Raw genomic sequence first — 14,880 nt, 5'->3', positions numbered from 1 at the left:
AAAAAAAAAAAAAAAAAAAGAAATGACACCCAGAGCATAAACCACCCAAGAAAAGCTGAACTTTTTCCAAATTTAAACTTTCATGCCTCACAGGATACCACAAAGTGAAACTGTGCTGCTGGGCGTGGCGGGGCGTGTCTGCACTGCCAGCCACTGGGAGGCAGAGGCAGCTGGACGGCGAGTTTGAGGCTGCATGGAGCACACAGAGAACACAGGGTGAATCTCGACTGCGTAGGGAGACCCTGTCTCAAAACACAAAGCAACACCAACAAAAATTATAAAAAAAACCAGGCAAAGGATCTGAATGGAATTTCTGCAAAGAAAAGCTATGCAGCAGGCTAATAAGCACAGGAAGACCGACTCAGCATGGTCATCAGGCGGCTGAGAATCAAAGTCACGGTCAGATCCCACCTCACACCCACGGACACGGGCAGAACGACTGTGTGCGACCGGGACCCGGGTGCCGCTGCCGGGCGCGTGAGCGGGCGACGGGCAGCTGCTCAGGTGGCTGAATGCAGTGAGCAGAGACCCATGATCCCCTCCTGGGTGAACATCGAGAAAGGAGCACGGCCTCAGTAGACACGCACGCACGCAGCTGCAGCGTTCTTCCATCAGCCACGGAGCAGCAGCCCGAAGTCCAGAGAGGAGTGCGTGAGGAAAGCCCGGCGCCCGCAGCGCTGCGCCAGACCCCTGTGCACACCAGCACCTCCAGACGCGCATCTCATCCTGTCCACGCGGCCCTACAACATAGTGTCTGTTGTGTCTAGCATGGGTCACCTCCAGCGCAATGTAAGTGCCACCCCAACACTTTTATTCCTGTGGCTCAGGGAGGGTCAAAGTGTGCGTCCGTTCAGGACAGAGGGCTCTTTTTCACCTAAGAGTCTCCATTTGGGGCTGGTGAATCTATAGACGTAGAACCCTGACTACAAAAGGCTAATATAAAAACCACACAAAAAAGAGTAATCTTTGGCCATGAAAAGCATTTTTACATGATACATGTTAAAACATATATGAACTATGTAAATATTGTGCTGAATGAAAGCTTGTTGTAGGATAATGTGTCCTGTATAATTCCACTCACACAGAAGTGCAGAAGAGGAAAATCTGCAGAAGACTGGTGGCTGCTGGGCATGGTGGTCACACGTGTAAGCTAGACACTCAGGAGGCTGAGGCAGGAGAGCTGCCGTGAATTAGAGGACACCCTGAGCTACACAGCACGACTGTCTCACACACACAAAAAGACTAGTTGCTGCCTAAGGCATGGGGCTGGCAGGGAGGAGGATACGGGAAGTAACAACTCCAGCGCAGAGCTTCTTCCTAAGCTGTTGACTGCGCATGCCCACGGAGACTTAAGAGCAACGTGGTACACGGTTTCCACATCTTCAGTTAAATCATATTAAGCAGTACTTGATGTTACTGATATCACTTACTAATCTCACACAATTGCTAAATATTAATACTTGTTTAACAAAGCTATTAAAATGTGAGGTGTAGCAGCACACCCCTATAATCCAGCTACTTGGGAGGCTGAGGCAGGAGGATCACAAGTTTGAGCTCAGGCTGAGCTAACTTAGTCTCTGCTAAGAGAGAACAAGTGAAAGAAAATAAGGGGGTGAGGAGGTTGCTCAGCAGTAGAGGTCCCTGGGCTCAGTCTCCAGCAGTGACAGAACCAAACCACACAAATAAGGGGCACAGAAGACATGCCTGTGCACGGGGGAACCTAGGGGCATGAAAACACACATCCGAGTTCAAGATCACAGCAGGCTGGGTGTCGCAGTGCATGCCTGTCATCCCAGCACTCAGGAGGCCAAGGCCGCAGGACTGCAGTGAATTCCAGGCCAGCCTCAACTACACAGGGAGAGCCTGTCTCGGAAGAGCAAAGACAAAAAACCCCACTCCCAACAAACAAACTCACCCCCAAATCAGTCCAACTTCTACATACTAACAAGGAATTTAGGAACAAACCACTCTAAAGAAACGTGCAGTGCTTATAGATGTGCCTAAAGCCCAACACAGGAGCTACACAGACATGCTGTGCTCTGTGTAGACCAGCAGGCAAGGCAGTGTGGGGCTGAGTCTCCTCTGAGCTGTGACAAGCCCAGCTGGTTCTCATAGGCAGGACATCCAGTGACTTGGATGACAGGCGAAAGGACTAAGTGGCTACAGCAATCCGCAGGAAGCCTCACTCTATCCAGTATTAAGGTTTCCTTTTTGTCACAGGGTCTCAAAGTATATAGCTTAGGCTGCCTTAGATTCACTGTGTGGGGCTGAGGATATAGCTCAGTGGTTGAAGCACCTGCCTGGCAAGCACAAGACCTGGGTTCGAGCCCTGGAACAAGGGCACGCTGTGATGCTGCCCCTAGACTGGGAGTGGGGGTGCACGACTATAACCCTAGTGCTGGGGAGGCTGAGGCAAGAGGATTATAGGAGTCCGGGCTGCGTAATGAGACCCTGTACCAAATAAAAGATTAAAACAACAACAAAACCACTATGTAGATCAGACTGGACTCAAACTCACAGCCATCTTCCAGCCGCAGCCACCTGATTGCCGGGATGACAGAGCCATATAAACGCATTTTTTTTGCAGAAGCACAAGTCAAGGGATAAGGATTGACTGGGTTAAGAAGTGACAGTGGGGGGGGGCAATGGCAAAATAGCTCAGTGGACTAAGCACCTACTTAGGCAAGCCCAGGGATTGGGGTGCATCCTCGCCAACACACATCGCGCTGCGCCCCCCTCCCCTGGGGGCACTGAGCTAGCTCAGACCAACAGGGCCTGCTGTACCAGCACTGGGGAGGCTGACACAGGAGGATCGCTTGGAGTCTGAGCCACATAGTGAGACCCTGTACCAAATACATTAAAAAAAAAAAAAAAAAAAAAAAGTGACAGTGGGTCCCTCATGCGACTGATGCGGCTCAAGGAGCCACTGGGCTTTCAGGGGTGAAACTCCCTTAGCTTTATTATTATTATTATTTTTTGATGGAACCGGGGATTAAACTCAGGCCCTTACGCTTGCCAGGTAAGTGCTTATTTTACTGAGAAAAAACAAAACAAAACAAAACAAAACAACCCCCTCCCCCAACTTAGGGCTGGGGAGATAGCTCAGTAGAATAAGTGCTTGCCTGGCAAGCACAAGGTCCTGAGTTCAATCCCTGGTACTGCAAGAAACAAACAAACAAAATCTACCGAGCTCTCTCTCCGGCCCCAAGCTTTGCCATTTTCACAAGAACTCTTTGGTGTGTCCACAGTGGCTCACGGATGCACACCTAAACCATGAAATCTCAGGATCGAGGGTGGGGCAAGCTGAGCACAAACTGAGAAACTGGTCACTGGACTTGACGGAAATGAAATGCTTGCGGCCTGCAAGAGGCTATTAAGGCGGCAGAAAAGGCGTGCAGGCGTGCAGACGTGCAGATCACGCACCCAGCGCCTGGGACAGGCACACGGAGCCCTCGAGATACGGCAGTGCTCTCCCTAGACAGGCAGACAGCGAGGTGCTCCCCAGAGCACAGCAGGGCCTGTCACCATCTCAGAGACGATGCCCAGCACTGTCGCTGGGAAAGGACAGCCTTACCAAGCAGTGCTCCAGATGTGCAAGTTACCAACAGTTCAGAATTCATGGTGACATCAAATGCTGGCATGGCAAGGCCCAGGTCTCCCCAACCACAGGGAAGTGAGGTACAGCCACTCAGAGGGCAATGCGTAACCCCAAAGTGCCACACACGCTTTGTGGTTGCTCAGCAGGCACTGGGCCACCCAAGATCACAGACACAGCATGTCAGGTGCAGTCCCAAAGGACACCTGCTCCAGGCCACAGGACATTCAAGGACAGCTGCTGCGGGCCGTCTGCCAGTCCTGTCCCAGCCAGTACTGGAGGACAACCCTGCAGCAGTGCTAACCAGTGACCCTAATCACCTCAAAATAAAAGCCAGAGGCTCGAGCAGGGGAGCAAGAGCACATTTTATTTCCTCAGACTCAAGCCTGCCGTGTGTTATGCCGGCACAGGCCACTGCCCCTTGTACTCTTCTCCCACTGGGCTGGGATCTGGCCTGTGTCCCATCCATATATTCGAGTTTGGCACGGGACCAGACCTGCTCTAATTTATAGGAATTGACTGAGCCTTTTCTTTGCAAGTGTTGTCAACCTCTTACCACTTGTCATGAGAAGCCACCGGGGACAACTCCAGGACTCAGCTTCTTCAGGAAACACCATATCTGAGGCTTGGAACCCCAGGACGCCACACTGTGGGCGCAGGGCAGATGCACAAGTGTGAGTTCCCATAAAGAAGGCAGGACCAGCAGCCCTGGAACACATTCTACCTTCCAAAGCAGACCTGGGAGGGAGCAGAGGGGTGTGTGTGTGTGCGTGACAAAGCCCAGGAAGCTACCTGCTGCTGAACACCAACACTAATGATTTATTAACCACAACAGACTTGTCTCTCGTGGGGAGCAGCTGGTCACCCTTAGTTTGGCCGCGGGCCACCAGGATGTCTGTCCTCAAGGGTGACCCCTCTTGCTACGCAGCATACACCACTGGCCTCTGAGTAAGCCTGGGTACGCAGTCCAGAGGGTTACAATGAGGTGGCACATCACTTGGCCAGCTCCTCAGCCACCGCTTTGCGCATCTTGTCCTTGAGGTAGGCACCTTTCTGCCATTCGGACTTGAGTTCCAGCCACTCGTAGTATGGGACCTGCGGGAGGCAGGGACAGGTCACACCACCAGGGGCTGTGCTCAGGAATTGCCCCTCCTCCCTGCATGCCCTTGGGGGTCCATGTGGTGGGGCTCTAGCAGTGCTGAAGGCCAAGTGTGGCTGCTAGATTCGAAAGGATTGGTGAAAACCATCCATAAGCCCAAAGAAAACAGGACAGAGATCGTGTAGTACAGGCCTTAAAGCCAGACACTCCCTGCATCCCAACTCCAGAACAAGTTCATGGGGTGCCCTACAGACAGGTGCCCCCGGAAAATGACCAAAAGCTTCCACAGCTGTACCCCTCCCCAGTGAGCCAGGAGTCCGGCCTGCTCACCCCAAAGCTGGATGCGTTAAAGGCCTTTTGCACAGCCCTGCAAGGCAAAGCCTGGCTCCCCTGTGACGATGGTGGGCGCAGGGTTGACGCCCAGCTCTTGGCCACAGCAACGCCCTCCCTGCCCGGCACTACTCACGTCCACCAACAGGAAGCCGGCAGCCTGCAAGTGCCGCCGGGCCAGGACGAAGCGCCCCAGCAGGTCCTTGCTTTTGCTGTTGAAGTTGGGGAACTCCCAGAGCAGGATGGCGAGTCTGGGGAGAAAGGGGACACTCTGCTCTGCTGGCCCCTGGGAGGAGGGACCTAGGACACGTGCATGCAGGATGGGCTACCCACCTCCTGGACCCGGGGGGCGGCAGGCGGCTCTCAGCTGGCTGGGCAAGGTGAGGGGCAGCAAAGTCCCTCAGAGGCAGGAACTGGCCATCTGCATCCTGCAGCACCTCCGCATCTGGCAGGGAGGGCAGGGCACAGTGAGAACCCGCCGGGCTGTTCACGCTGCAGGGCAGGCAGACATGGGGTGGGGCACTGTGGCTGAGGCGCCCTCACCCAGCACCCAGCCGTACTGCGTGGCTACATCGAAGCTGCCCAGGCTGGCGCTCCCTAGCAGCGCCCGCAGTGCTTCCCGGAACTCCTGCTGCAGAAGGGTCACCTTCCGGTCGGGAGCAAAGGGCGTGGGGTCCACGGCCATGGCTGGCAGGAGGGGGCCCCGGTACTCTGGGTGCTCTAGCTGGGCAGTGGCATTGATGTGCAGCAGCTTCTGGAAGGTGCTCTGGTCCTTTGGAGATGTGGCCCCTGGGGGACAGAAGTGTAAGGAGTCAGTGATCCCTGGTGTGTGGCCTTCCTGTCCTTGCCGAACATGGCTACCCACTCTGGGCAGCAGACTGTGCACTATGGGTGGGTGAAGAACTCACCAAGAAAGCGTGTGTGGAACCCGGGGTCCAGGACGGCCTGCAGCTCAGCCTCCTGCACCTGCTGCAACACGCAGAGCGCCCACACCACATCCACCTGCAGGGCCGGCTCCAGGCTTGCCAGCACTGGCCCCAATCGCTCATGCACCTGGGCAAGGACAGGGCGTGAGAAACTGGCTGCGCCCAGGGCCAGCAACAGCTGAGCAGACCACAGTCGGCGACGCTGCGGCCTGGGAGGGAGACACCAGGTACCTTTCTCAGACCCCAAGAGTGGGCATTTGGTTGGGTTCCCCTACACCTGCTGGGAGGCAGAAGCCCTTCTGCAGTAGCCCCCTTATGGGCACTCAAACAGGAAGGGTTTCAGGCCCACTTGGGGTACAGTGATGGGACCCTGGCCAAGTCCCCAGTGGTGTCCTAGGGAGCCCAGGTCAAATTTGGCCTGCTGGCTTGTGACCCCAGGTCACCAAATGCACAGAAGTTAGTACGTAAATGGGCAGAACCCTGCCTGGTCAGCGAGGAGCCACCACAGGTTGGTTGGGGTGTCTGGTCCTGACCTTCCAGGTGACTCACCCACCCCTGGCAGGTACTGCGGTTCCTGTCCTTTCACTCAGGCCAGGCTGCTCTGGGGCAAGGATGGGGAAGGTCAGGGTCATACCTGGCTGAAGAACTGTTCCTCTTGCTCTGGACGAAAGTTCAGACGTGCAAACGCCAGAAGGATGCTGCAGAGGTGGGCTGTGGTGACCTCTGGGGCTCTGCGCAGGATGTGCTGGGCCGGTTAGGAGCGGAGGGGACAGGGTGAGCTTCTGCTCGCAAGCCCTCCCCTCTGCCACCAAGCAGTGATGGGTCACAGAAGACAGGAAATAGCTCCCTGTTGAGGACTTCAGAGATGCTCCCCAGGTGGCCAGCAGCTGGGGAGCCCTGTGGGGACACTCAGCCTTCCCCACTCCATCTACCAGGACTGTGAAAACAGTGCTCACCGGACCCCTCCAGTAAGCCCCTAAGAACCCTGTGCCTGCCCCTGAGGGGTTCCCAGAGTCAGCCATGGACTCAGGCCAGCAGAGCGGGAGTCCTAGTACCCAGGGAGGCAGCAGCTCACCTGGACAAAGGCTTCAAACAGGGGCATGTTGAGCCACTTGAGGAAAGCGAAGGACGTAGCGCAGCGGGCCACCTCACTGGGTGTCAGGCTAGGCATGAGGGGCAGCAAGTCAGCGGCCAGGCGTTGGCACACCTGGCTCTGGTGGAAGTTGAGTTTGCCTTTGGATGGAGCAGAGCACAGGGCTCGGTTGGGGAGGGGGCCGCTACCTGAGGCCCGGCGCAGCCCTGAGGTACAGCCTGGTGTCTGTGACCTAATTTATCCCTGCACCCAAGCCAGGGGAGCAGGGCCCATGAGTCACAGTGTTCCTGTGGCAGCCTCCTGGGCCGGTGCCTGCCACGTGAGGCGGGCCCCGAATTTGACACAGCTGCAGGTCCCCAGGAAGACTTCCGCCACTCACTCACCATAGGCGTAGGCCAGGTCCAGGAGCGTGCCTTTCGTCAGAGGGAAGGGCTTTTGCACCAAGTGGTAGGAGATGGCCCGCAGCAGGGGCACCGACCGCCGGCCCTGAGCTGCCAGCGTCAGGAGCACCTTCCGCAGCTCATCAGGGCCAAACCGCTCCACCAGCTCCAGGCACTGTCAACCACAGCCGCGCAGGGGTGAGCTCGATGGCCTGAGCCAGCAGGGACGAACTGGGGGCAGGGGTCCCATCCAGTGCAGCCCCTGTGAGATAGCAACTGGGCCTGAGCTGACTCCACACAGCCCCTCTACGCAGGGCCTGCCCCCTTCTCCTGCTGGGCATCCCAAACCTGCAATGCTATGTCCGCAGCCAAACTTATCCCTGGGCCCCAGGCAGGGGACCCAGAGCCCATGAGCGGCAGAGCTTGCTGTGGCAGCCATCTGGGCCGGCCCCCGCCACGGAGATAAGGGCCGAATTTGACTGGACTGCAAGGTACAGCAGGGGTGGGAAGGCGGAGACAGACACCAGATGGGAGGATACAGTGCCTCGGGGACAGAGGTCAGGACAGGGACTGGCCTGGTTAAGACTTGTGCCAAAGCCAGGAGCTGCCTGTCCCAGACCATTCAGGCACAGAGTTTGGAAAAAGGGCCAGGAGTGATGAAGGGAAGCAGCATGCGTTAGCACAAAGCTGCTGATGGGCTAACGTGGCCACAGAACGGCCACCTGAGGCTCTCTGTGTGTGAAACCTGCACTTCTGAGGGTTCCAGGGTTCCTGTGGCCAGGCACGGAACGCCCCCCTCCCACAGAGGACTGTCAACCGAGGACAGGCCCAGAGCCTTGGAAGGCAGCGAAGCATTGCCTGCTCTCTGCCCGCACCTTATCCTCCAGGCGGGTCATCAGCAACTCTGAGAGGTGGCCTGCCTTTGCCATGATGGCCACCAATGTGCGGCTATCCTCGATCTCCGTCCAGCGCCTCTCTAGGTGCACCAGGAGCTCGCCCAGCAGCTCGCGGGCGGACTGCCCTTGTGTGGACGTAGCGCAGGACTCTGCCAGGAAGGCCAAGTGCTTGTACTTGAGCCTGCGCAGGCGCCAGCGCACCTCCTGCTCCACCGACTGCAGCTCCTGTGAGGTCTCAGGCAGCGGCAGTGTGTACAGGCTCCGCAGCAGCTTCACGAGGGTCCCGTGCCACACACCGGACACCTGGGTGGGAGGAGGACAACGGCGTCATCACACACAGCACCTCGGTGAGCCTGTCTGCACTGCAGCTGATTGGCAGATGTTTAGGGAACAGTTAGCATCCACTTTTCTAACAGCTTCCCAGCCCTGGTTGTCACCTCTGGGAACATTCTGTACAGTGTCACCTTCCCTGGTGCAGCCTCAACTGCAGGCGGGTCGCGTCCACTCAGGCCAGAGCAGCGAGGGCTCAGGACCAGGATCTGACAGTGGCAGGTGGCATTCAGGCCTCTGCAGGTCAGTTTTCATCCTCAACTCACTACTTATAAGTATTTAGTTATAGAATTAAAATCCTCAACTTTTTTTCAGGAAAATTCTGAGAATGAGAAGCTCAAAACCACCCCTAGTTTTTAGTGACATGAAGTTTCTCTGCAATCCAACAACTGCCGTGAGTAGAAGAAACATCAGCATGCAGAGTGGCCTGGCTCAAGTGCACGCCCCACAGCCTCCAGTGAAGTGTGACCCACACTGCACTGGGAGGCCTCACCGTGGGCAGAGGCAGGGCTCCTCAACGCAAGGCTGTTCCCAGGACTTCTGATGGTGAGCAAAATCATCCCCGCAACTACCAAGCCCTGATGACCCTCACAAGCAGGACCCTGAGCAGGCTCCCGCTAAACACTAGGCATCTTTTTTTTTTGGTGTTGGGGACTTAACCAGGGCCTTTGTACTGACCAGCACCCCAATCTTTAGGGTTTTTTTTTGCGGAACCAGGGACTGAACTCAGGCCCTTGTGCTTGCCAGGGAAGCACTTATTCCACTGAACCATCTCCCCGGCCCCTAGTTTTTTTTTTAAAGTCAGGGTCTTGCTTTGTAGCTTAGGGTGGCCTCAAACTTTAGCAATTCTCTTGCCTCAGCCCTACCAAGGGCTGGTGTTAGACTTTTAGGTTTGGACACAGGGTCTTGCTATGTTGCCCTGGCTACACTTGACACTGGGCTTCTGCCAGTCAATTCTGGAGGCTGAGGTTCCAGGCGAGCTCCGCTCTAGTCAGCCAGGCACTCTTCCTGCATAGCCCACATCCTCCAAAGCACCCGTGGTCAGCTCCACTGAACATGTACGCATCGGTGGGGTTACTTCCCGTCTCAGTGCAGCCCTGGGGGCCTAGCCTATGCCTGGTCTCTGCACTGCAGGGCAGGTCTCAAGGAGCTGCCAGAAATGAGGTCAGTGTGATCCAGATCCCTCGCTCAGGGAAGACAGCAGGTCAGGCAGGCATGCAAATCCCTCTGAGCTGACCAGAGTGGTCTTTTCTCCCCAGTGCTGGTGATCAAACCTAGGGCTCAGCAAGAAAGAGACCCATGTCTGAGTCCATACACACAGTGCAGGATTACACAGATGTAATTAATCTAATAAAATTTCCATGAGACAGTGTTACTTTTGCTTAGTGTTTTCTGCACTACTCTACCTCATTAAAAGACCCAAGGGGCCGCATGTGATGGTGCTCGCCTATAATCCCAGCACTGGAGAGGCTTAGGCAGAAGGATTGTTTATAGAGTTCGAGACCAGCCTGAGCTACAATGTGAGCTCAAGGTGAACCTAAGCTGCATAGTAAATGCCTGTTTCAAAAAGACCAAACAAGTAAAAAACAAAAAAACACTTTGCACAGCTGGGGTTTGATCCTTGGTACCAAATGCTGTGCTAGTGCTGGCCCTGTGCCCCGGGCACACTGATCTGGTGACCAAGTCTGGGCATGGTGTGTGGTGGCACATGCCTGTAATCCCTGCACTGGGGAGACTGAAAATAGGAGGATCACTATGAGTTTGAGTTCTGTAGTGAGACCTTGTGCGCGCACACGCGCGCGCGCACACACACACACACACACAACCACCATGCTTAGCACAAGCCTTTCCTCAACTTGTCCGACACCGGCCTTGCAACGCAGGCCAGGGGAAGCAGTGGTACGACCGTGGCTCCTGTGGTCCTGTGCTGCCCTGCACGCAGCCACACAAATGTGCCTGGTTTCTTCTCCCTGCTCATGCTTTCGAGGTCTGAAGGGATCCCAAGCTCCAAGGAACCTCTATCTACCCTGCTGTGTCTTTTCCACCATCCAGGGCCATACCCAGTCAGTAGCCAGATGCTGGGTGGGGGTGGGAAGCTAAGGCAAGGCCATAGGTCTAGGAGGAAAGCACTGAGGAAATGAGCTACCCAGCCTGGTCTCATTTCTGTTAAGAAATGGGTCTGGGAAGAGGATCACAGCAACAGTGACCTATCAAGATGGTGCAGAGGTTCCCGCCCAGACGGCGGTCCAGCTGCTCTCCTTTGTCATACCCCAGAAAACAGGCGGCACCCACCTGACTGCTGACCATATGGAGAAGCTGCTGAAATCGCTTGTCTTTTAGAAGCAATGCCTTGTCCTGAGGCTGCTGGGACAGCAGGCGAGAGAGCCGAATGAGGATGAGGGCCGCGTGATTGTGGTGCAGGCCGTGACCACCATCCACCAGCTTGAGCAGCTCCTCTGGCCTGGTGGCCTTCTCAATGAGCCTGTCCACCTCTTGCTGCTCTGGGAAAGGGGTGAATACCGGCTCCTTTTCCAACAGCTCCTTGAAGAAACTTGGGGAACAGGAACTGGGGGAGGTGGCTGAGGAGGTCAGAGTCTTATGGGCCACTCTGGCAAGTCGTAGCTGGCCAACTGGAGCCAGAGCAGGGGCTAGGCGAGTGGCTTCTCTCAGCAGACACGAACACCGCTTCACCAGGTGCGCTGCCATGACGGCCCGGGGGGCAGAGAGGTGATACTTCTAGAAGGTGAGGCCAAAGCGCTGGAAAGAGAAACGAGGAACTGGAGGGACAGTTGCCCACCCAGAAACTTAAGAGGAGAAAAACATGACAAATGACGCAAGGCCAGTTACCCTCTGCCTAAAGCCAGTCTTAATCTTTCTCCTTTGTTTTGTTTTAAATTTTATTTATTTATGTGTGTGTGTGTGTGTGTGTGTGTGTCCAGCTCAGCCCACCAGGGGGCGGGCTGGCTGGCATGTGGTGCTGGGGGATTGAACCTCGGTCCCTGTGCTTTGCTGAGCTTGTTCTAAGTAGGTGCTTTAGTCCACTGAGCCATCTCACCAGCCCCTCTCCTTTATTTTGGCTAATCAGATGAAACAGTACTTTCTGAGGCAAAAACCACAGGGGACTTGTTCCAGAATAAGATCTAATATGCTATCAACTATCAAAACTCATTACAGCTTGGAAGGTTTTCAGTCTCAGTAAGCTTCAAAATCCTCAGCAGTTGTTCAACTCAGATTCCGGTACTACTCTGCTAGTGAGAAGGATAAACGAGTCATCTTGAGTAAAATGGATGCACTTTCAATTCATGATATCAAGTTAAACAAATCAGACACACGACCTTAAGTATCGCCTATTTTCTCTTATGTAAGAAACTATAAATAGACTCAAGGTGTAAACAGACCAAAGAATAAAACAAAAGATAGACAACAGAAAAATCTTTTGCAAAAGTGACGACTAAAAAGTGTGTGTGTAGATGGGAAAAGAAGCCAGACACATCACATCCATTATGTATTGGAAAAACCAGATTCTGCCCACCCTCCCAAACGGGCACCTCTGCAGGAGAAGCTTGGAGAGCACTGACACGGGATTGAGAATTACAGATCCAGAGCCAGCAAGACAGGATATCCTAAATCGTAATGATTCTGCAAAACCCTGGACCCAAAATCCTCAAATTTTCGTGGATGTATTTTAACACTAAAAAACCCGAGCCCTGCCTCAACCTGAGATCAAAACCTCCCGAATCAATCATAAGAGCGCTTGTACCAACAAGGCCCAGTCTCCTCTCTCTTCACATCGCACGCCTCAGGATAAGCAGATGTTGTCCTCTCACTCCACCTCGCAGGGCCTGCTATCCCTTGCTTCCATCACTGGGCAAAACACAGTTCATCTTTGCAGCTCCTTCGAAAAATACGTCATATATCTCTAAATGCTGCTTTTAACAATTCTGTCTGGCAGTCCTGCTCCCTGAAGTGTTTAACGTCGGTCAAACGCAAGACCGGGGCCTGGCTTCTTGAGAAAGCACTTTTGCTTTTCACCTACTTCCGGAAGTTGACATATAACCGACATTTAAAAAAAAAAAAACCCACACGAATAGATTACTGCAGCTATAAAAAGCTGTCCGTCCAAAAGCTCCAAGCGGAGGAACATCTGTCCTAACCCAAACTTGCTGGGCCTCGGAACAGTAGGGAAGCGTTGGAAAACCTTTCCGGTTTTTACTTCCAAGAGGCAATTTAAGAAAGAAAGCTTGGTTTTAGGCAAAGACGAGCCCACAAATGTAGTCTTAAAGTGCAAAAAGAAAACAGGCTGGGACAGGAGGCATCCAGGTGACCGCGGGGGGCGTCCTGCAGACCCGGCCTCGCGGGCGCTGCGGCCCAGAGGCGCGTGCGCAGTAACCGGCAGGCGCCGCGTCCAGCGCCCCGCCGGGCCCACACGCCAGGCCCGTCGCCCCCACTCCTCCTGCCAGCCCACCTCCGAGCCCTCAGTACCCACACTCAGCAGACCCTTCTCCAGCGCGAGACCTACGCAGCGAGCGGCGCCGGTGACCTCCATGCGTCTCCCCAGCCGCGCTGAACTCACGCGGCTAGGCGCGCTACGCTTGGTACGTGTGCGGAGCGACGCCGGAAGTGTGGTACAAGCGCTGGCCTACGTCATCGGAGCGCCGCCGGAAGTGAGTCGGACCGCGCGCCGCCTGGCCGGAAGGGAAGCTCGCGCCTCCCTACAGGTTTACTACGTTTACTGAACGCACGTGCGATACATTGGGAAGTGTACTGAGAAAAGGGTGATGGGCAACTTAGAGATAGGAAGGAGAAAAGATAAGGAACCCCGAAAGGAAAGCCAGAAGGCTTGGGTTCCCAATGGCCGCTATCGCTTTTATCTGTACGGAGCACGGGAGACGGCAGTTTATTGTAACACCAGAGATTGAACTCAGACTCTGAGCCCCCCTCCAATCCATGGCGCCAGCTGGTTATTTTTATTTTTTTTTATTTTTATTTTTATTTTTTTTTTTGCGGAACCGGGGATTGAACTCAGGTCCTTGCACTTGCCAGGGAAGCGCTTATTCCACTGAGCCATCTCCCCGGCCCAGCTGGTTATTTTTAAACAAGAGACAACATCGCTGTGTGGTCCAGGCTGGTCTCCAACTCGCGCTCTTTTTGTCTTATCCTTCCGAATAGCTGGACGGTAGGCGCATGTCACCCTGCCCGGTTTACTTTGGTTTTTTTCTGTTGGACCGAGGCCAGCACACTTTCTACAAAAATTAAATGGGTCCGAAAGCTAAAGGTTAGAGCTAAAACTGAAATCCGTAAGACATATAGATGTAAGTTTTGGGGGAAGGGGAGGCAACTGGATTGTGGCATCATGCGTCAGTGGGTTTGATCTGGGAGCTGCAGAACAATACCTCCCACATTTTCGTGATTTTTGCCATTTGAGGTGCGGTGTGAGAGGCCGGTGCCGCTGGTGGCAAAAAGAGTGAGAAGTTGAGTTTATTGATAACACTACAGGGAATCGTTGTAGAAAACACCAAACACGGGAAGAAATGGCACCCAGGATGCTGAGGAGGCAGTTAAATACACCCACGAGCTTCTGACTAGGGTTTCTCCTAAAAAGTCAGAGCCCCGCCTGGCGCCCGGTGCGGCTTCTGGGCTTTTAAAGGGAAAGCAAGGGGAAAGTACAGAGGCAGATTTAGTACGTTGTGATTGGGAAGTTGCGTGACGTCTTAGGTTGCTGAGTTTTAAACATTGCAGGTTATGCGTCGGAAGAAATGTCCTGTTAACATTTTAAATTTGTGTCGTAAAGTCATCAGTTATACAAAGGCAGGACTTTATTTAAATTTTAACTTTTCCTCTTCAGAAACTGGTCAAATTCCAAGAAGGAAATGCGTCAACTGGAAGAAAAGCAGGCAGCATTATATTTCATTTTAATGTAAGGAAGAGTATAGGACTGTTGGCTTAGGAATGCTTCTGCTGGGTCTTGACTTTTTTCTTTTTGTGGAACCCACTGAACTCAGACCCTTGCGCTTGCCAGGAACGCACTTATTGTACTGAGTCAGCTCCCCAGCCCCTGTCTTGACGGTTTTATCGCCCACCCATATCAGGTCTGGAGATACGCATTTTTTGTTTGTTTTGTTTTCATTTTATGTATTTGGTGCAGGGTCTCACTACCAGGTTCAGACTCATAGTGATCCTCCTGTTTTTAGCCTCCCCAGCGCTGGGATTACAGGTGCGCACCACCACGCC

General features: G+C 54.2%; 1 protein-coding gene and 2 non-coding genes across 5 annotated transcripts; all 3 read right to left on the bottom strand.

Annotated features, from left to right (window-relative positions):
* Positions 1–4,391: 4,391 nt before the first annotated feature.
* Positions 4,392–13,252, bottom strand: Tbrg4 (transforming growth factor beta regulator 4). Of its 3 annotated transcripts, none has more exons than XM_004630355.2 (11): positions 13,132–13,252; positions 10,942–11,406; positions 8,299–8,622; positions 7,427–7,598; positions 7,026–7,183; positions 6,585–6,695; positions 5,933–6,077; positions 5,568–5,813; positions 5,358–5,469; positions 5,161–5,275; positions 4,392–4,690 (listed from the first exon to the last, which is right to left on the bottom strand). In XM_004630355.2, the coding sequence occupies exons 2-11, from the start codon at positions 11,353–11,355 to the stop codon at positions 4,589–4,591; spliced, it is 1,899 nt and encodes a 632-aa protein (XP_004630412.1). In that variant the 5' UTR covers positions 11,356–11,406; positions 13,132–13,252; the 3' UTR covers positions 4,392–4,588. The 3 variants fall into 3 exon arrangements, with proteins under 3 accessions (XP_004630412.1, XP_023570270.1, XP_023570271.1); XM_023714502.1 differs by having other exon boundaries at positions 13,136–13,252; XM_023714503.1 differs by having other exon boundaries at positions 13,169–13,249.
* Positions 7,263–7,394, bottom strand: LOC111816607. The gene has a single exon (XR_002820968.1). It is a non-coding gene; the product is annotated as a small nucleolar RNA SNORA5 (small nucleolar RNA).
* LOC111816608 lies at positions 7,780–7,912 on the bottom strand. Its single transcript, XR_002820969.1, has one exon. It is a non-coding gene; the product is annotated as a small nucleolar RNA SNORA5 (small nucleolar RNA).
* Positions 13,253–14,880: the final 1,628 nt, after the last annotated feature.

This window comes from Octodon degus, unplaced genomic scaffold (genome assembly GCF_000260255.1).
Source record: "Octodon degus isolate 3935 unplaced genomic scaffold, OctDeg1.0 scaffold00035, whole genome shotgun sequence".
NCBI lineage: Eukaryota > Metazoa > Chordata > Mammalia > Rodentia > Octodontidae > Octodon > Octodon degus.
Note: the sequence above shows the minus strand (reverse complement) of the source record. Positions and strands in the feature narration are given on the sequence as shown.